The 21,007-nt window shown below is 55.1% G+C and overlaps 1 protein-coding gene across 2 annotated transcripts in view; it reads right to left on the reverse strand.

Moving 5' to 3' along the window:
• RAB20 (RAB20, member RAS oncogene family) overlaps nt 1-19,691 on the reverse strand; it is a 30,576-nt gene extending 10,885 nt beyond the window's left edge. Inside the window, exon 1 of one of the 2 annotated variants that reach the window (XM_043892291.1) lies at nt 19,258-19,691. In XM_043892291.1, the coding sequence (XP_043748226.1) occupies nt 19,258-19,429 (172 nt within the window). In that variant the 5' untranslated portion in view covers nt 19,430-19,691. Of the gene's footprint in view, nt 1-7,283; nt 7,560-19,257 lie in introns of those variants that run through there. The other variant, XM_043892292.1, reaches the window with a different exon arrangement.
• Between the last annotated feature and the right edge of the window lie 1,316 nt (nt 19,692-21,007).

Raw genomic sequence — 21,007 nt, forward strand, 5'->3', positions numbered from 1 at the left:
TCACGGGATGCGCTCTGCTATCAGAAACTGAGAAAGCCTAAAGCAAGATAAGCACGCACAGTGTGGAGTCCTCGCAGTGGAAACAGCCCCCTCAGGGTGTGGACGCCCTGAAGCGATTGTGCTCTGAAGGCTCCAGGGGATTTCAGCCTGGCCTCACCAACCGGGTGGGGTGGTCCAGGGACCAGGCGTCTCCCTGGCTGAGCCCCGGTCACCAGCTGGAGGTGAAAGTAGAGCAGCTGAAGAGGAAAACGACAGAATCCTACCCCACAATGTCAGGGAGGGTATCTCTCCTGCCAGAAGGAAGAACTAAAACCTCAGCCCCGATTAACGAATGACCCCAGCCAAGGCGGTGCCTAGGTAGCGTTTTAAAGATAAGCTGTTTTAAATCCTATGATCCAGCTGAGTTTGCTTGCATTTACAGGTCTTTTGTTTTCAATCGTCTGTGACCATCAAAAGGCATCCCAAACAGAGCCGTGCTTCACAACACAGAAGGGGTGAGTCTTCCAGGAGTCTGGGAGGCCCCGCAGGCTGACACCAGTAACAGAATGAAAACCAGTTTTGTGGGACTTCCCTCCCGGATCAGTCGGCAACTACTTAACCACACTCATCCTAACCCATGCCGTACGATGAGGTTTTTTTCCCTTCTATAAATAAAGGAACCCAAACCCCAAATGATTTCCAACTCAAGAAATGCCAACACATGGGAGAGAGGAAAACGTATTTATTTCCACATTTCAATACATACACAACGACATGTACCCAAGTCAGCATCTGTGTCATTTCTGTTGTTTCTGTTTGGCCATTTGAAGTCTGAACAAAAAGCAAGAATACATATGATGTACAAACCACCCAAACAATTACCTGCTCATAAGTTAATCCCTCACCTACGATTCACTGATGGGGCTTTATGAAATCATTCTCAAGGTCAAATAATTAAAACTGGAATCCTCAAATTACTTCATTCTTTTCAGACATAGACTTACTAAAAATAATTCAATAATAAGACCGAACAATTCAAATAAAGGAACATTGTTTAGCAGTCTAGTATTAACAAAAATGGCAAATCCAAAGAAAATACACTTATATAACAGATTTAACTTTAAGAAACAAAAACTCTCACAGACAAGGATATTAAATCCCAACCTCTTTTACCTTCAACAGATACTCTGTTGTCCTGGGAGAATTAATTTTTAAAATGAGATTATCAAAGAAAAAGTCAATTATTTGTGAAATCCTCTACTTATTAGCAGGAAACTAAAAGCATTTCAGATTTTTTGAAGCAAGTTTTAACTTGCTTCAAAGACAAGATTGAACTGCAAATACCATGTTAAGAAAGCTCTTTAACTCTATGAAAGGTTTTCTCAAAATATTAAGTTATCTAAAATGGCTTCTGATCTGGGGTACCCACTCAATAGACACCCTAGGTATTTCTAAAAGAATTTGCTTTTTGTCTTCCTCTCCATAATATAAAGTCTTCTGAGAAATACACAGCACACAACAAATGTTTTCCTGAAACAATCACCTCCCTTACCTAAGGTTTCACTTTCCAAGGTTTCAGATGACACTTGGTCAACCACGGCCCAGAAATATTAAATAGAAAATTTCAGAAATAAACAATTTGCAACTTCTGAATTGTGTGCTGTTTTATTTATTACAGGGTATTGTTATAACTATGGTATTTTATTATTAGTTATTGTTGTTAATCTCTTACAGTTCCTAATTTATAAATTAAACTTCATCAAACGTATGGATGGTGTAGGAAAAACAACTTATACAGAGAGTTTGGTACCACTTGCAGTTTCAGGCATCCACTGAGGGTCTTGGAACACATCTCCCTACGATAAGGGGGGAGCACGGTAATTCTAACCCAAGGGTTAGATTCTGAACAATCCGAAGGAAACAAAGGATTTTACACGTTTACCAAGTCTAGTTATCTCCTGCTCGACAGACTGGGTGTGTCCTAATACAATTCCCTAGAAAGTACATTGTCCACAGACAGATTGTAAAATCAGAAATGCCTTCTGGGGGTGATCAGGTACCTGGATATAACTGCATCAATTAACAGGACAAAAACTCTTTCAAATCAATCATTTCAACGTATTTTGTTTAAACTTTTTTTAAATGTCATTGACAAAAAAAGTATTTTGCTTGAACTTAGATTGTCATAGTTAAATATAACAAAATTATGCTATACAAAAAAGTAAAAATTTTAAATAATTCCCTCAAAGAGTCAAATTCACAAAGATAAAAAGCAAAAAAGCAGTCACTGGGGGGTGAAGGGCAGGGGGTCAGGTTTGTGTTTAATGGGGACTGAGCTTCAGTTGGAAGATGAGAAAGTTCTGGAGATAGTAGTGCTGACTGTCACACAATAACAATAATGAGCTTAATGCCACCAGGCTATACACAAGAATGAGTGAAATGCTAGATTTTACATGTATTTCATCACAAAAAATTCCACGTGGTTAAAAACTGGCAGACAGATGACAGATAAGAAAGATGACGGATAGGTCATGCTAGGTAGAAAGATGATAAATAGATGATAGAACTGCATGTGCAAACAGCGCCAGAAAGCGCCAGTGACCTGACCCTTGCCCTGGACGCCCACAACTCATCTGCCCAAGGCTGAGCAAGCCCAGGCTCCTGACCTGGACCCTGACTTGCGGGTGACCTGCTGAGATGCAGATTCTGGCCTGGAAGGTCTGCGCGGCCGCACCCCCACCCCCGGGCTCCCTTGAGGGGCGGGGTGACTGTAAACCCCGGAGCTCACCGCCCCTGGCCTCAGGGCCCGGGCACAGCGGCAGGTCTCACTCGAGCTGCCAGGCTGTCCATCAGACTGGGAACTAGTGACGTTCGGAACAAACTCTTACGCTGCTGCAGAAAAGGTGCCGATCCGGGAAACAACAGCTCAGCAGGCTCTGAAGAGTGGGAGTGCGGTGGCCTCACTCCGCCCGGGCTGTGTGGGACGAGCCCAGCGCCACGCCGCGTGAGGCCGCCCTGAAACAGGAGCCCGCCGAAGAGCTGCAGTCTCAGTTAGAAACAGCCTCCGTTCACGCTGACCTGCCCGTTCTCAGCACCAGCGGCCAGTCAGACAGGAAGAACCGCCCCTCAGTCCCTGGTTCCTGGAGTCACGGAGTCTCGTTCCTCTCACCCAGCCGGCCGGCGCCCCTCGGAAGGCTCAGAGCCAGCCCTGGCCGAGGGGTCGCTGCGGGCGCCGGGCGGAGTGGCAAGCTAGACATGTGTGCACACATACGGCACAAACATGCACATGCGGACACACATCGTATACCTGCCTGCACACACATGCACACACACCCGTTTACCTGCCTGCACAGGTGTGCATGTGTACAACATGCATGCACACACGTGTATGCCTACCCGCACACTCATACACATGCATGCACAGGCGCGTGTGTACAACATATATGCACACATGTACATGTCTACCTCCACGCACCCACACACACGTTTACCTACCTGCACACTCACACACACACGCACTTGTACAACACACATGCATACACATGTACACGTATACCTGCATGCACATGCAGGCACCTCACCCCCACACACAGTTAGTGGCACAGCTCTACAGATCTCAAAGCAGAGGCCAGAGCACACAGCTGCTCGAGAACGCCCGGGAAGCAAGCGGCCAGTAACCGCGACAGGGGCGTGAACACCTGCTAGGTGAGGAAATGCCCGACGACAAGAGTGCTAACGTGGGGACGGGGACACTGAATTCTGTTAGAACAGGAATGAGACTTGGTCAAGCATTTTTCAAACAATTCCACCCAACTCCTGTTAAAGACAATTTTCGAGAAAGGGCAAGATCACGACTCTCCAACAGACACAAAATAAAGACATGTTCAAGGCCTCCGTTATCTCACTTACTGAGGGAGCCAGACCGGTGACCTAAGCAGCTCAAGGGTCAAGAGGGCACAGGCGATCAGGGGCCCAGACGCGGGGACCCCGGGGGCGGGGGGCGGCGAACAGGAACACGCAGGGAACAGCAGGGATGGTCAAGTCTTGTGCAGACACAGACAAACTGCTTCTCCACATGGAATAGTGACTACCGCATCCCCCCAAATCTACCTCAAGTCCCCAGTGATGTCCCCAGTCACCCACACCTTTTCTTTAGGGCACCAATCACACAGGCTGGGTCTGTCACCAGCAACTTGACCCAAGTTCACTCCAGGACGAGAGGCCACCTGCCTTCTTCACTGTGGTCCCCCGGGCTCAGCACTGTGTCCAGTTCGCAGGAGGTGCTCAAAAAGAGTGTGGACCGAACCGGTGAGAGGCGGGTCCAGACTGTGCTCACCCCGTGCCCATCAGACCTGAAGCCAGGAGGGGCCAGCAGGGACCAGACGGGACCAGACGGGGCCAGACGGGGCCAGACGGGGCCAAGAGGGACCAGACGGGGCCAGGAGGGGCCAGACGGGGCCAGGAGGGGCCAGGAGGGGCCAGGAGGGACCAGACAGGGCCAGGACGGGCCAGACGGGGCCAGAAGGAACCAGACGGGGCCAGGACAGGCCAGGAGGGGCCAGACAGGGCCAGGAGGGCCAGGAGGGACCAGGAGGGACCAGACAGGGCCAGGACGGGGCCAGGAGGGACCAGACGGGGCCAGGACAGGCCAGGAGGGGCCAGACAGGGCCAGGAGGGCCAGGAGGGACCAGGAGGGGCCAGGAGGAACCAGACGGGGCCAGGAGGGGCTGGGAGGGACCAGGAGGGGCCAGACAGGGCCACGAGGGGCCAGACAGGGCCAGGAGGGGCCAGGAAGGGCCAGGAGGGGCCAGATAGGGCCAGGACAGGCCAGGAAGGGCCAGGAGGGGCCAGGAGGGGCCAGGAGGAACCAGACGGGGCCAGGAGGGGCTGGAAGGGACCAGGAGGGGCCAGACAGGGCCACGAGGGGCCAGACAGGGCCAGGAGGGGCCAGGAGGGGCCAGACAGGGCCAGGAGGGACCAGGAGGGGCTAGGAGGGGCCAGACGGGGCCAGGAGGGGCCAGACAGGGCCACGAGGGGCCAGACAGGGCCAGGAAGGGCCAGGAGGGGCCAGACGGGGCCAGGAGGGGCCAGGAGGGACCAGGAGGGGCCAGGAGGGGCCAGGAGGGACCAGACGGGGCCAGGAGGGGCCAGGAGTGACCAGACGGGGCCAGGAGGGACCAGACGGGGCCAGGAGGTGCCAGGAGGGACCAGACGGGGCCAGGACGGGCCAGGAGGGGCCAGGAGGGGCCAGGAGTGACCAGACAGGGCCAGAAGGGGCCAGGAGGGACCAGGAGGGACCAGACAGGGCCAGGAGGGGCCAGGAGGGGCCAGGAGTGACCAGACGGGGCCAGGAGGGACCAGACGGGGCCAGGAGGGGCCAGGAGGGACCAGATGGGGCCAGGAGGGGCCAGGAGGGACCAGACGGGGCCAGGAGCGACCAGACGGGGCCAGGAGGGGCCAGGAGGGATCAGACAGGACCAGGAGGGACCAGGAGGGGCCAGGAGGGGCCAGGAGGGACCAGACAGGGCCAGGAGGGACCTGAGGCCACTCTGCTGAGACAGTGGCTGAGGTGCCACCCAGGGCTCCTTGGAGCTGGATGAGCCCAGAAGCTGAGGGTCAGCCAAGGAGGAAGATGAAATGCCCACCCCCAGAGAGACGACAAAGGCAGGTAAGAAGGGGCACAGTGAGGGGGTCAGATATTCTGAGGAGACAGTGACTCGCGGCCTCCGATGGGGCAAGACGCACCCTCGGAGCCTAAGGCCCAGCCTTCTGCAGCACCCGGGCTCCTCAGAAACCCACCACCAACGAAGCTGTGGGGCCGGCCAGCCACAGAGCATCCCCGCACCCCGCCCTCCCTGTCTTCAGGGACCGCACCTGAGATCGGGGAAGGGCAGACTCGGCCCCGCCATCCGTCCCCAAGGCAGGTGGAGATAGCCGGACAGCTGCCCCGTCTGTGTGAGCGCATCTCAGACCACAGGGCTGGCTTGCTGACCGAGCGCATAAACGCTGACCACTTCGCCCGGCTCAGACCCCCACCAGTGAAGCCCACCTCACTGCCTCCCGGTCTGATGAGGGGCCCCAGAGTTACAACACACACGGCACACACAGAGTTGAGGCCCAGCCCTGGCGTTCAGTGCTTCCGAAGCAGCAGCTACCATCTGGCTAAAATCGGTGCTGGAGCCGCGTCTTGGGGACGTTGTAGAGACCGTGGCTCATTTTGTGCAAGATCCCTGAAGGGCCGTGTGTTTATCCATCTCTGCCGACGGTGTTACCAACTCACCACGCAATTTATTCTCCACACCTGAACATTCACTTTCAAATCCAGGTCAGCACCTCAGCTGTGACTCAGAACAAAAGAGATTCTCGAGGAGATGCAAACGATCACCCTCTCCCCACTGGTGACGCTAGTTTGTTCTCTGTGAGCCTGCTTCTTTTTTTGTTATATTCACTAGTCTGTTACAGTTTTAGACTCCACATGTAAGTGATATCATACAGTATTTGTCTTTCTCTGACATTTCACTTAGCATAATACCTTCCAAACCCATTGCTGCTGCTGCTGCTGCTAAGTCACTTCAGTCATGTCCAACTCTGTGCGACCCCACAGACGGCAGCCCACCAGGCTCCCCCGTCCCTGGGATTCTGCAAGCAAGAACACTGGAGTGGGCTGCCATTTCCCTTTCCAGTGTATGAAAGTGAAAAGTGAAAGTGAAGTCGCTCAGTCGTGTCCTACTCAGCAACCCCATGGACTGTAGCCCACCAAGCTCCTCCGTCCTTGGGGTTTATTGATGTTGTTGCAAATAGCATTATTTCATTCTTCTCTATGGCTGCGCAGGATCCCATGGTGTGTGTAAACACCACATCTTCCTTATCCACTCATCCATCATCTGTTGACGGACACTCAGGCTGCTTCCGCGTCTTTGCTATCGTACTGTAAATAGTGCTGTGAACGTTGGGGTACATGCATCTTTTCCAATTAGGGTTCTGAACACTGCATTCTTTGAGCCAATAAATACTGCTTTAAAAGTTTTCAATTCAAGGCAGAATAAAAGATTAGATACCACCACAATTCTAATCTGGAGTATTATTTGATGGACTAGTTCAGCATCACACAAAACCACCTTCAAGAGCTAAATTTCATTACTATCTCATCTTAGTCTTTCAAGAAAATGTTGTATCTGGAAATTCTCGTGGCTGAGGACTTTTGATAAGATTCTGGCAATTTAACGTTCAGTCACTGTGCGTTTGGCCACACGTGTAACGAGGGCACCTCTGATTTTTAGAGATGGAGGAAAACACGAACTTACAGCACTCCCCCGTGTTCTCACGTCCCAGGAACAAATCCCCCTGCTTGAGTGAGGAAAGCAAGGCCATAAGGGAGACTCGGAACCCAGGAGTCTTCGAAGACACGCCCAGCCCAGCCACTCCTGGGGAAGTTCTTCAGAGCGGCCTGGAAACAGGCTTCTTCCAAGTTCTTCCAAGGCCCCTGGTGAAGTCTCACAACGTGGATGACAGGCAGCTACTGCAGCTCTTACCAGAAGACAAACACAGCTGCCGCTGAGTCAGGGGACAGAGGAAACCTGGGGCCCTCAGGTCGGGGGGGGACCGGGGAGGCCTGGGCCCGGGAGGCCGCCCGCCCTGCCCACCCCTGCCCGCGGCCTTCACCCTCCCGATGGCCACCCCCCGCGGAAACACTAGTTTTACAGACAGACGTGGGAGCATCTCAGAAAGAAAGGCTCTTTTGTTCCTCCAACCAGAAAAACACACAGAACGTATTCTTCTCAACCAACGCCCTGGCAGACGGCGGGCTCTGGGTCCCCTCGCGCAGCCCGCCCCTCCCCTGGACACAGCGCGGACACCCCCACGCTGCAGGCCTGGCTCAGCCCGCTCCCCTCAGCCAGGCCTCTGCTCCAAGACACGGGGCCTCGGACGCCTGGGTGCGGGCATGCGTGGAAACACAAGTGGCCCTTCAACAATGGGAACTGAACGCATATCTGGCACCGAAGGGGAAAAGCGAGGTCCCAGCCCCGCACCCTCTTTCCAAAAGTAGGTGAGAAATTATAAACCGGAAATCGAAACTTCTAATGCAGGCCACAGCAATCGAAAGTCGTAAATGGAGGACTTCCCCGGTGGGTCAGCGTTCAAGAATCCGCCAGCCGATTCAGGGGACATCAGTTTGATCCCTGGGTCAGGAGGAACCCCCCCCCCCCGGCCTTGGGGCAGCCAAGCCTGAGCACCTGCGCTATTGAGCCCACGTGCTGCAAGTACCGCAGACTGAGCACGGAGGGCCCGGGCTCTGCAACAGGAGACGGCCCACAGCGAGCGGCGCAAGCAGCGCACCTGGAGAGTGGCCCCCAGGCAGCCAGGGAAGAGCCCGCACGGCAGTGAGGACCCAGCACAGCCACAGTGAATCAGTAACTGTTTTCTTAAAGCTGTAAATGTAGACGCCAATCAGCGGTCATCTAGCAGCAGGCCGTCCGGGCGAGGGGCGCAGGGCTGGGTCCCTTCCCATCGGCCGCCCGCTGTGCTGTTCCAGCTGGCCTGCTCTGTCTGGGGGCTGCCCAGGTGTGAGGCAGCCAGGCGGCACCTCACCCGGGTCTCTGTGGGCAGCGTCCCCCGGGCAGCAGGTGGGGGGAGCGCTCTGCACGCGGAGGGTGCCCGCGTGGTGCCCGGACAGGTGCAAAGGAGCCCACTACACGTGACGAGACGCCGACCTCAAATCCGGGCCCCCAGCGCCCCGCGCCATATGGCCCTGAGCCTCCTGGTCTGGGAGAAGCGGTGGTGAGATGCCAGCCCCACAACGCCGCTGCGGGAAATGAGAAGAGGCCCCAGCAGCACTCTGCGTGGTGCCTGGCACACGAGAAGCCAAGGGCACCCCTGCTACTCACACTGGTGGGGGGCCAGGGAGGACGGGGCCGCGAGCCAGCAACCCGGACGCCCGGAGAAAACACTTCCCAAGCCAGCTCTCCTTGGGACACCACCCTGATTTCTGAGCGGACAGCAGCGGGGGAGGAGGTCAGAGCACAGACGCCCCTAAAGATGAAGGAAGCATCCGTGATGGAGGGAACAGCAGCGTGAAATAAGGTGTTAACAGTGCAGAGACTTTGGTTAAGGCATCGCAAGACCCCGGCTCTGGCCCTTCTTCTGCTCGGACGTTGGACAAATAACTTTCAGAGTCTTGTCTCTTCATCTGAAAGAGGAAGAAGCTGCAGAAGCACACCTTTGAACCCCGCTCTGGCCCGACAGGATTACAGCAGACTCCGTGGCCTGCGATGCGGGATCCAGCATGCTGGCTGCACTCGGACCCGAAGCCTTTCCAGAGCGGAGGGCGCTCCGGCGCTGCTCCCACCAGCCTCGTTTCTGCCACGAGCAAACGCTGTCAGGTCAAAGCTAAGCGCCGCTTTGCTCACAGGTCCCAGGCCACGTGAGCCCAAAGAACGGGAAACCAAGCAGGGGGGTGGCTGAGCAATGTCAGAGGCCCGAGGCCGCGCCGAGAGCAGCGCCAGTTCACGCCCACTTCCTCTCAGGGCCCAGGACAAGTCAACCAGGGTTTACGAAACGCTCTGTAGGAGATACACACTCAGCAGGCCTTCTCTTGGAATAGAAACACTCAAGTAAGTGTGTGGGTCTGGGTTCGCTGGGGCTGAGAAGGAAGGCAGGTCTCAGAGAAGAGCTGGTTTTGAAGGCTGGTTGGAAGAGATTTGTCACAGGGAACAAGGGGGTAAGCCGTCCCCAGGCCCCACGAGTGAGCTTGCTTCTAAAGGGCTCTGCGCATGAGACAGAGCCACTAAATGTGTCTGTTTTACGGCCAAGCAACAACCAAGATTAAAACCTTATAATGTGGGTCTTATTCCCAGTGCCTCTCTCCAAGCACCCTGCCGTTCCAGCATTTCTGTGATCCTGGCAGAGAAAGAAACAAAATTTCCATTGCAGAATTAACCACATGTGCCTCCATAAAGTCAGCTAAGGAAAACAAGAAACAGACCATGTTCTTCAGAAAAGTGTCCAAGAGCTAAACTACTGAGTTCTCTCCCCAGAATATTCCCCAAGTCTCTACATGGAAACCTGAGTCTCTCAACACATGGAAGTTAAAAAAAACTCTCTTTTTAACTAACGGGGCAGTGTCAGGCTGGTCTTCAAGATGCACTGACCGGAAAGCCCAGGAGTCCTACTCCTCGCTGGCTGACCCGGGAGGTGAAAATTCATGTTCCCACAAAACCCTCTACACGGTGTTCACAGCGGCTTTATTCATAATCACAAAAAACCGAAAACAACCCAAATATCCTTCGCTGACGGACGGGGTGCATCCACACAATGGGACTTTGGTGGTGGTGCTTTAATCAGTCGCGTCTGACTCCTCGTGAGCCCACGGACTGTAGCCCACCAGGCTCCTCTGTCCGTGGGATTTTCCAGGCAAGGATACTGGAGCAGGTTGCCATTTCCTTCTCCAGGGGATCCTCCTGAGCCAGGGATCGAACCCACGTCTCCCGAGTCTCCCGCATGGCAGGCACCAGAGCCAGCGGGGAAGTCCACAGTGGAACTTTACTCAGCGACTAACAGGACTGAACACAGACAACAACACAGGTGAAACTTAAACGCAGTAAGCAGAAGGAACCAGACTCAAAACCCTCCATCCCACATGAGCCCAGAAAAGATCACGCTAAGGACAGAAATCAGACTGGGGCCGGGGGCTGTGGTGAGCAGAGGGGTGATGCTGAGGGACCAGGGATCTTTTTTAAAAAGATGAAAATGGCTTGTGTCTTGGTTGTGCTTCTTACACAGTTGTATCTGTCAGAACTCCTCACCATGCACTGAAAGACCAGGGTGAATTTTACTGCCTATGTGCAAACATTCAGTAAACCTTACTTAAACCAAGATAATCTACCAAAAAAGCAAAAACTATTATATAGGCACATATTGTTCCCAATTTTTAAGTTACAAAGCCAAAAGCTTTTACATTTCATGTGGAGGAAAAAACACCTCCCAGGTGTTTATACCTGGTGCTATACCTAGGTGTAGGTGCTATACCTAGATAGCATATTAAACATGCAATTGTATACTAAATAGCATCATACTGTCATTTAAAGAACAAAAGAAGTGAAAAAGTCTGAGTCAAGGTATAGCACTTGTTTCCGGACTCACTTTTTGTGAAGATGAACAAAAATTGTAGGTCAATAGTCTTCATCAGACATCCTTGGTGGTGTAGAGGCTTAAGGATCTGCCTGCCAATGCAAGGGGCACAGGTTTGATCCCTGGTCCAGGGAGATTCCATACACCAAGGAGCAACTAAGCCATAGCTACTGAGTCCACACTCCACAATTACAACCACACCCCAGCCCACACACCCAAGAGCCCGTGCTCCGCCGCAAAAACCACCACAATGAGAACCCCCACGAGAACCCCCACGAGAGAGTAGCCCTTGATCACCCCAATACAGGAAGCCCGCACAGCAACGAAGAGCCAAGCACAGCCAGAAGTAAACAAATAAATTAAAATTGAAATTAAAAAAAAAAAATAGTCTTCATCTGTTTTCAGCACTTGGAAAGTACCACGCCACTTCCTTCTGGCCGCCTTGGTTTCTGATGAGTCAGTTATCTGTTGTCATTATACTCTTTTCTTTCCCCCACTTGCTGCTTCAGAATATTTTCCTGGGACTTCCCTGGTAGCCCAGTGGTAAGACTCCACACCCTGCGTGGATCAGATCAGATCCCACACGCCACACGGAGCGGCTGGGGAAAAAAAAAGATGCGTTCCTTGCCGTTTAGTTTTCGGAGTTTCATAATAGTGAGCCTTGCCTGGGTCTCTCTGGGTTTTCCCTGATTGTGATTCTCTCAGCTTCTGGAATCTGCAGGTTTATGAGTGCTACCGGATTTGGAAAGTTTTTGGGCGTTACTCCTGCTGGTCCTCTGTCAGCCCCAACCCCGCGTCTCCCCTCCTTCCCCGCCCCCATCGAGGCAACGTCGGGTCGGGTGCCCACAGGTCCCGGCGGCCCTGTGCACGTCCATTCTGCTTCCTCTCCGCATTTCAGACCAGGCGACCCTGACCACTCTGCCATCAGAGAGAAGGCGAAGCTCAGTTAGGGAGACGAGGTCACGCGGCGGCACGGTCTGCACGAAGGAGAAGTCCGCTCCACCATCCACCACGGCTGCGAGAGGTACTGGACACAACTCACGCTGGGCGTCGCCAGGAGCGGGGACAATCCCAGAGAAGGAGGGGCCGCGGCAAACGGAAGAGGGGAGCAAAGACGGGGCGTCTGCGATGAGCTCCCAGGGTGTCGGGGCCGCTCTGAGGACCCGTCTCCAAAAGAGGAGGAGGAGGAGGAAGGAGCCGCGAGGGTCTGTCATCAAATCACATGCGTGACAAAGCCTCGTCCCAGGAAAAAAAACACCTGTGTACATGCGTGTACATGGGTGTGAAATTTCCTTTTCGCAAAGAGGGAAGTTCTGCGAAGTCTCAACGAAGCGAGAAGGGCAAGTTCCATTAGGGATCATAGTTTCTATTTTTCCCACGAACTTAAAGATAACGAAGCATGGAGTTATTGTCCAGAGACATTAAATGCGATTCAGGTGTTAGCTCACAAATGCGGTGGGCCTCAGTTAGCTAAAGTCTCCAGAATCCAAGCCCACTCGCGAGCCTTAAATACCTCTCCCCGCCCACCCCATAGTTCCCGGTGCCTCCTCCAGGGGCCTCCGGGCTGACCTGCCAGCACAGGCAGCCGCACACAGGCAGCCTCTGTCCTCAGATCTCTCGGCACAAGGGCGCTTTGTGCACCCCGCCGAGCCCAGGCTGCTGATTCTCTTCCACCTATCTTAAAACCCACATTCATATCCATCCACTGACTTTCTCAAGAAAGCAGATGAATTCTGCAAATGACACCTTGACCCCAGAGGGTACCCATTCAGAGTCTTCATTGGTACTAAAGATGTGACCAACCCACAAAGACATGGACCACCCACAAAGATGTGGAACATCTATAAGGATGTGGGCCACCCACAAAGACGTGGGCCACCCACAAAGACGTGAGCCATCCACAAAGTGTGGACCACCCACAAGGATGCTGACCCACTCACAAAGACATGGACCACCCACAAAGACATGGATGGACCACCCACAAAGATGTGGACCATCTATAAAGACGTGGGCCACCCACAAAGACGTGAGCCATCCACAAAGTGTGGACCACCTACAAGGATGCTGACCCACTCACAAAGACATGGACCACCCATACAGACATGGACCACCCACAAAGATGTGGACCATCTATAAAGATGTGGGCCACCCACAAAGACGTGGACCACCCACAAAGATGTGGACCACCTACAACACAGACTTTACATGCTTAGCTTCCAGATCCCAAATCTAAGATTTCCAAGAACATTTTCCCAGGAGGAGCCCGTGCTGATCTTAAACCCAGACCCCACCCTCACCCAGTACAGCTCCAGGTGGACCCCCAGGGGAAATCTGAGAGCTGCTTGTCCAGTTTAACTGAATCAGGGGTCCCCTCAGTTCCTGAACTCTTTCCTAAATGCTGAACTCTTTGGAAAGTTTCTACAACTAGAGAAAGTTCAGTTCAGTCACTCAGTCGTGTCCGACTCTTTGTGACCTCATGAACCACAGCATGCCAGGCTTCCCTGTCCATCACCGTCTCCTGGAGTTTACTCAAACCTATGTCCATCAAGTCAGTGATGCCATCCAACCATCTCATCCTCTGTCGTCCCCTTCTCCTCCCACCTTCAATCTTTCCCAGCATCAGGGTCTTTTCCAATGAATTAGCTCTTTGCATCAGGTGGCCAAAGTATTGGAGTTTCAGCTTCATCATCAGCCCTTCCAATGAACACCCAGGACTGATCTCCTTTAGGATGGACTGGCTGAATCTCCTTGCAGTCCAAGGGACTCTCAAGAGTCTTCTCCAACACCACAGTTCAAAAGCATCAATTCTTCAGTGCTCAGCTTTCTTTACAGTCCAACTCTCACATCCATATGTGACCACTGGAGAAACCATAGCCTTGACTAGACAGACCTTAGTACACAAAGAAGCAGGGCAAAGGCTCACAGAGTTTTGCCAAGGGAACAACGGCAGAAAAGACTTTTAGAAAAGGATTCTCCTTTTCATGGGACCTAAACCAGGAGTCAGCAAGCTATTTCCGCAAAGGGCCGGACTGAACACGAGTTTTCCGGTGCTGTACGGCCTCTGCTGCAGCCACTAGGCCCTACTGCTGTAAAACGCCGGGGGGCGTAGGGGAGAGTGAGGCCCAGGTGAGCACCCCAACCTGCAGAAAGGAGGGGTCGTCCATCCCTGTCACACCCATCCTGCTTGTCAGATCAGGACCTCAAAAGCACTCAGCTGCCAAGAGAGGCAGCTACAATCGGAGCCCTCCGCCCACTGGCTGCACGCACAGTTCGCACGGGCTGTCTACCCACTTCTGCCCCAGCCTCTCGAGGTTAAACACACAGTCCTCGCAGGCCAGGCCAAAGCACCGGGGATCTGCAGCTCTGCCACCCCGTCAAAAACAGCACTTCTCCAGGATTCCCTCTTCCTGCAGAGTGTCCCCCCACTCCCCCCCGATCCAGGAGCAGCTGCCTAGAGAGGGGCTCGTGGTCCTTGGATGGACCGTCCACCTCACCTGGCCTCTGCACTCGGTGCCTCCCGGGGCCCCCCGGGACAGCACGGCTGTTCACAGGACCGAGGCCCGGGTCCTCCACAGCAGCCCAGACCTCCTCCCTAAGTTCACGGTGCGAGCAAGGACACCCCCTCCCCCAGGCACCACGACTTCACACGCCCGAACTCCAGCATCCTCTCCAGGTGTACCCTTAAGCTGCTTAAGAGAAAGCCCTTAACCCAACTGCTCCGGAGCCCCCCTTCCTGGAGCTTTCCACTTCCTGAAGAATCATTTCTTGGGGACCCATCCAAGCCTCTCTTGTCCTGCTGTGACAGATTTGCCGGTGGTCATCGTGGTTGTGAGCACCCAGGGCTGGGAGATGCTTATTAAGCAAAACACAAAGCTTCCTCCTTCCCAGTACTGCTCAGAGCATACGACCCATATTAGCAGGTGGATTCCCAGCAGCAACTACAGCTGCCCCCCTTTGATAGAGGAGGAAAACGCGGGGAGAGGAGACACAGCCCCGCAATCACACGTGTGGTCAGCGGCTGTTGTAGGCAGAATGCCCGCCCCACCCCCACCAAGACATCTTCAGGCCTGGTGCCCGTGAACACGCCGTATTAAATGTACTAATCCAAACGGCCCACCGGCCGACCCTAAATGAGGAGACGCCCCTGGATGACCAGGACAAGCCCAGGGTAATCACAGAGTCCTCCGAATATGGGAGGGGGCATGACAGCCAGGGTTCGAGGGACATAAGGAGAGAAGGGCCCCGGCAGACGTGCCGGCTCGAAGATGGAGGAGGAAGAAGCCGTGGGTGCAGGCAGGCTCCGGGGGCAGGAAGGCAGGGAAGAGAGTCCTTCCTGGAGCCTCGGAGAGGAACAGTCTTCCTAACGCATGGATCCTAACCGGTGAGACCTGCTGGGGACGCACCTGCTCTTCTAAGCCACTAAGTCTGTGGTCATTTGTTACAACAGCAGCAGGAAACCAAAAGTGATACTGGGAGTGGGAGGCCGCTGTAACAAATGTCGAATGTCGAAGTGGTTTTGGAATTGGGCAATCACGGAGCCTGGGAGAACTTGGGAATGTGGTGGGAAGGGCCTAGATCGCCTTGAACGTGTTTGCTCAGTCATGTCTGACTCTCTGTGACCCAACGGACTGTAGCCCGCCGGGCTTCCCTGTCATCAGATTCTCCAGGCAAGAATACTGGAGTGGGTTGCCATTTCCTGCTCCAGGAGATCTTCCCGACCCAGGGCTTGAACCAAGTCTCCTATGTCTCCTGCACTGGCAGACGGGTTCTTTACCACCAGAGCCACCTGGGAAGCCTACCTTTGAGTGGACAGTTAGAAATGCAGATGTTAACTACTCGGCCAGTGCTCAGAAGGAAGTCGGGAACACGGAAGAGAAGAGCCGGTCGTCTTAGAGAACCCTGGTCTGCACGAACAGACGACAGGCAGGCCCTGGATGTCAAGGGCGCTGCAGGGCCTCCCAGGTGGAAACCCGCGTGTGTGTCACTAGAAGCTGGAGCAAAGCGGATTTGTGCACAAAAGCTCTTCAGATGCAAACAGGAGTCAGCTATCACCCACCCCACGGCCTGGGGAAGGAGAAGGAGAGCTAACGAGGGGGCACAGGACCCTGCTCCGACGGGGTCTGCCCTGGGCTCCGGCGGGGTCTGCCCTGGGGTCCGGCGGGGTCTGCCCTGGGCTCTGGCGGGGTCTGCCCTGGGGTCTGACGGGGTCTGTCCTAGGGTCTGGTGGGGTCTGCCCTGCCTTGGGGTCTGGTGGGGTCTGATGTGGTCTGCCCTGGGGTCTGGTCTGCCCTGGGCTCTGATGTGGCCTGCCCTGGGGTCTGGTGATAGATCTGCCCTGGGCTCTGATGGGGTCAGCCCTGGCGTATGGTGGGGGTCTACTTGGGCACACTTTCCCATTGCCCTGCTGCAGTTTCTCCCGGACAATGATGCGATACGACACGGATTCATGCGTTTCCTTGTCTGCCTCTCCCCCTCGGCTGGAACTGGAGCCCGCCGAGTACCGACCCTGCACAAAGCCCGGCCCCACACGACCTCCACCAGCTCCAGCCCCATCTCGACGGTGCCACTCCCTCCAGAGGAGCCCCGTGCCAGCTGATAACCACCCAGCAAATCTCCTCTCCCCACTCTGCTCCACCCACCCCTCCGCTGGCAGCCTGAGGCTGCCAGCAGGCACTGCTGTCCGGAAGGACGTGCCAAGAGTGGAACAGGAACTCTGACGCCTCACTATCAGTTTTATTATTCAGCACCCGCCCACCCCACGTGACCAAGAATGGTGATAAAAAACAGGCATCCTCTAGCCGGTCCTCACCCTTCTGCCTCAGTTACACAAATTAAAATGAAAGTAACTTAGAAGGCAGAGTGGGATCTAAAGAAACTTTAAGGGCAAGGCAAGAGAAGGAAAAAAGAGGGGCTTGTGGCTCAGATGGTAAAGTGTCTGCCTGCAGTGCGGGAGACCTGGGTTCGATCCCTGGGTTGGGAAGATCCCCTGGAGAAGGAAATGGCAACCCACTCCAGTATTCTTGCCTGGAAAATTCCATGGACGGAGGAGCCTGGTAGGCTACCATCCTTGGGGTCGCAAAGAGTCAGACACGACTGAGCAACTTCACTTTTTCACTTTCCCTGAAAGTTCAACTTTTGCATTTCCAACAAGGATTATCTAAAAGGCAAAAAGTCATACGTGCCTTCTCCCTCCAAGTCTCCCTAACCCCACAGGCACAGAGGTGACCTGTGTGACCGCTGGCTCCCAGCTCCGGGCGCCCTGAACACGTGTACACTGGAGGTCAGAGATGTGCCCACAGATCCCGGCATTCCACTGCTCCGGGGGCCCGGCTGAGGTCACACTTGGGGTTCCGGGAAGAAGGTGGGTTTCCCAGGCAGCCAGGAAATGAGTCGCTGCCCCCGGGGAGCCCAACCAGACACCAAGGACATCTCATCAGCCTTATTACAAAATCCTCTGACAGTAAAGATTCCGGCTGCAACATGTCCACAGCACCAAAGAAGAAAGTGGCTGATCGACATTCTGTCTTCGAGCCTTGACTGCCAAGATGCCTGCTCTGACACCAAACAGTCAGCTCCTGTTCCAGAACCACCCCGCATGTGGTAGAAGCTTCCAATGGTGGCCACAGCAGGGTTCTGGGATTGGGTCCCCCAGCACCAATCCTGGACTACCCTTGGGTAAACCAAGGGCACAGTGAGGTCCAGTCAGCCAACCAAAGGGGTCTTGGGACCAGCCTCGTACAGAACACGCAGACGAGTTATGTTAACTTGGTCTGATTTCTACAGCCCTGGTTCCATTGCTACCAAATGCTTAGTGGTGGAGAGTCAGCTAAGGAAAGGATCTCAGAGGAACTTCACTCTGCAGCCTGGAGGCAGAGAACACAGCAAGGGAGGTACACTTGTACCTGGGAGACAGCTGCATTTCACAGCATGTTTGCAGATAAATTAGTCAAGATGTTAACAACCCTAACAACAAAAAAGACGGCCAAGAGAAAGCAAGAGGGAGGGAGGAGGGGTAGACATTGGAAAGCAGCCATCATTAATTCAGTTTTAAATGGAGGATGAGTTATATTCTTGCTTATTCAGCAGACTGGTGCGCCCAAGTTGGCAACTTCTAAATTCTGCCCAGGAACTTCCAGTGTAAATGTCACTTCTTAAAGTGCAGATATTTAAAAAGTCAGACCTTGAAGTTTCAGGCTTTAAAAAGTCAAGCCCAATGAAAACGCACCATACTAATTTACAGCTTACTTACTTATGGGATTTTATTCTTTTTCATGGGGAAGAAAATATACTCTACTGTAACACTCTCATGTCAGTGTAATTACGCAGAGTTAACAAACTGAAAGGTTGAATCAAGATCCTCTGATGTATTATACTTTTGAAAAGACACAAATATACTACACATACTTAAAATAATCATTGTTGTTGTTCAGTTGCTAAGTCATCTCTGACTCTTTGTGACCCAATAGACTGCAGCACACCAGGCTCCTCTGTCCTCCACTATCTCCTGGAATTTACACAAACAAATGGCTATCTTCAAAATGCTTCTACAGAAAATCACTTCAAAGCCCCATAGCATGCATGAGCCCTGACGATGGCGACGATAAGTGGAAAATGCAGACATGTCTGGCACTGAGGGAGGGAACCTGAGCTCTGCTTCCCACCTAAGCCCTCGGGGAAGGTCCAGGGCCTCTGCTTTCTCTTTTGTCAGGAGAGGCAGTTTATACTAGCTCCCCTCACCCCTCAGGGTGGCTGTGGACAGCGGCTGAGACCCTGTTGGTGGGAGGGCTTCAGTGCCTCCGGTTACCAGCAGCTGGCTGGGCTGGGCTGGGAGCTCCATACGCAGGCACCAGCGGGTTCTCTCTCTGGGGCCCAGGGTGCTTTCCTGGAATGTTGCTAAGATGCACCCAGTGTCTGAATCCTCAGCTTTCCCACCAGCAGAGGAGTCAAGTAGGAACAGAGAGGGGCCAAGGGTGGCCGCACACCGTGAGAAGGGGCCTGATACAGAAGACGGGGTCACCTGCAGAGCAAGGGAGGGACCCAGCGTGGGGCAGCAGACGCCTGCCCTGTGGGCCCCTGCCCCAGGAGACCCTACCCTGGGGAACCCCTGCCCTGGGGGACGCTTCTCTCCAGCTGGAAGACCCCCGCCCTCACCTGCAGTGTCCCAGATAGAGATGTTGTAGGAGCGCCACTGCTTCAGGTAGAAGGCGCCGCCCACCGTGCTGACCGTGTCCGGGAAGCGCCGCTCCATGTACCTCTGGAGCAGCGACGTCTTGCCCACGTTCATGTCCCCCAAAAGAACGATCTTCCCGTCGGGCTTCCTCATCTTCCCGTAGGTGGCACCCCTCCGCTCCCCGACGCTCTCCTGGCCCGTGCGCCCGGGACGCGGCTGGAGCCGCCGGACGTCCCGAGGCTGCTCCGACTCGGGACTGGCGGAGAGGCGGACTCGCGGGGACCCTCCCTTCCGGACGCCTGGGAACGCGGGAGAGAAAGCGCGGCTCGGCGCTGGGCCGGAGCTGGGAACCAGCCCGACGCCCACCTCAGTGTCCCGGCAGAGGCGGCCAGTCCCGGGTCCAGGGCGGTCGGCCCCGCCCCCGACCGCCCACGCCCCGAGATGGCCACGCCCCCGATCGCCACACCCAGTGGTCTGGCCCCGCCCCCAGACAGCCACGACCACGATCCAGCCCCGCCCCCGACCCCTCACGCCCCGAACTGGCCCCGCCCACGACCGCCCACTCCCCGGGCTGGCCCCGCCCCTGACCGCCGGCGCCAGGGCTGGCCCAGCCCTCGCCTCGCCCCGCCCCCCAGGGCGCCCACCTGCCGCCGACCAGGCGCGGTTGACGTGTCTTCCTGCAGTCCCCGCGCTAGTTCCCCCAGCGGGCGGCGCTCGGAAGACCCGGGCAGGTGGGGGCGCCAGGTGGGGGAGGCTGGCGGACGCAGAGCGGAGTCCCGGGGTGGACACAGCGCAGGGGCGCGGCCCGGCTGCTGACCCAGGCGTCCCGGCGGTGGGAAGCCCCCAGCCCCTGGCTTCCTCCTCCGCAGGCACAGGTGTGGCCGTGACCGTCCGCGGGGACCGGCCCTCCGCCTGCCTGCCGGGTCGCTGGCGGGTGTCGTTTTCGCTCACTCTGGCGAGAGCGGCTTGCGCTGTTGCGCATCAGAGCGAGAGGAGGACCGCCGTCGCCGCTTCACTTCGGAGTGCACGTCTGGCTTCGGCAGTTGTGCTGATCGGGTCTTCACTGGACACGACGGCGGTGCTCCAGTGTGAACACCAGAGGCGGGGTTTGCTGAGGCCGCGCCGGTCCCGGTTCTCTGCAGGAGAGGCGGGGGCGCGGAGATGCGGACGGGAGGCGGGGTGTGAGGGCGTCTCACCCCGGGAGCACCGGCCTTGCGCGGCTCCTGCCCGCAAGCTCGAACTCTGCGCTCGGTCACTGCTCAGTGTGGGCCCCCACCCCCGGTTTCTAGAGTCGCTCTCCCGCCCTCCATCCCTCAGTGGCCCTGTCTGCTTACTTTCTACCGCTCCCTAATAAAACTGTGGTTTTACCGGTAGTTACATATGGATGCGAGAGTTGGACAATAAAGAAAGCTAAGCAGTGAAGAATTGGTGCTTTTGAACTGTGGTGTTGGAGAAGACTCTTGAGAGTCTTGGACTGCAAGGAGATCCAACCAGTCCATCCTAAAGGAGATCAGTCCTGAATATTCATTGGAAGGACTGATGCTGAAGGTGAAACTCCAATACTTTGGCCACCTGATGTGAAGAACTGACTCATCTGAAAAGACCCTGATGCTGGGAAAGATTGAAGGCAGGAGAAGGTGACAACAGAGGATGAGATGGTTGGATGGCATCACCGACTCGATGGACATAAGTTTGAGCAAGGTCCGGGAGTTGGTGCTAGACAGGGAAGCC

The sequence above is a fragment of the Cervus elaphus genome, chromosome 30 (genome assembly GCF_910594005.1).
Source record: "Cervus elaphus chromosome 30, mCerEla1.1, whole genome shotgun sequence".
NCBI lineage: Eukaryota > Metazoa > Chordata > Mammalia > Artiodactyla > Cervidae > Cervus > Cervus elaphus.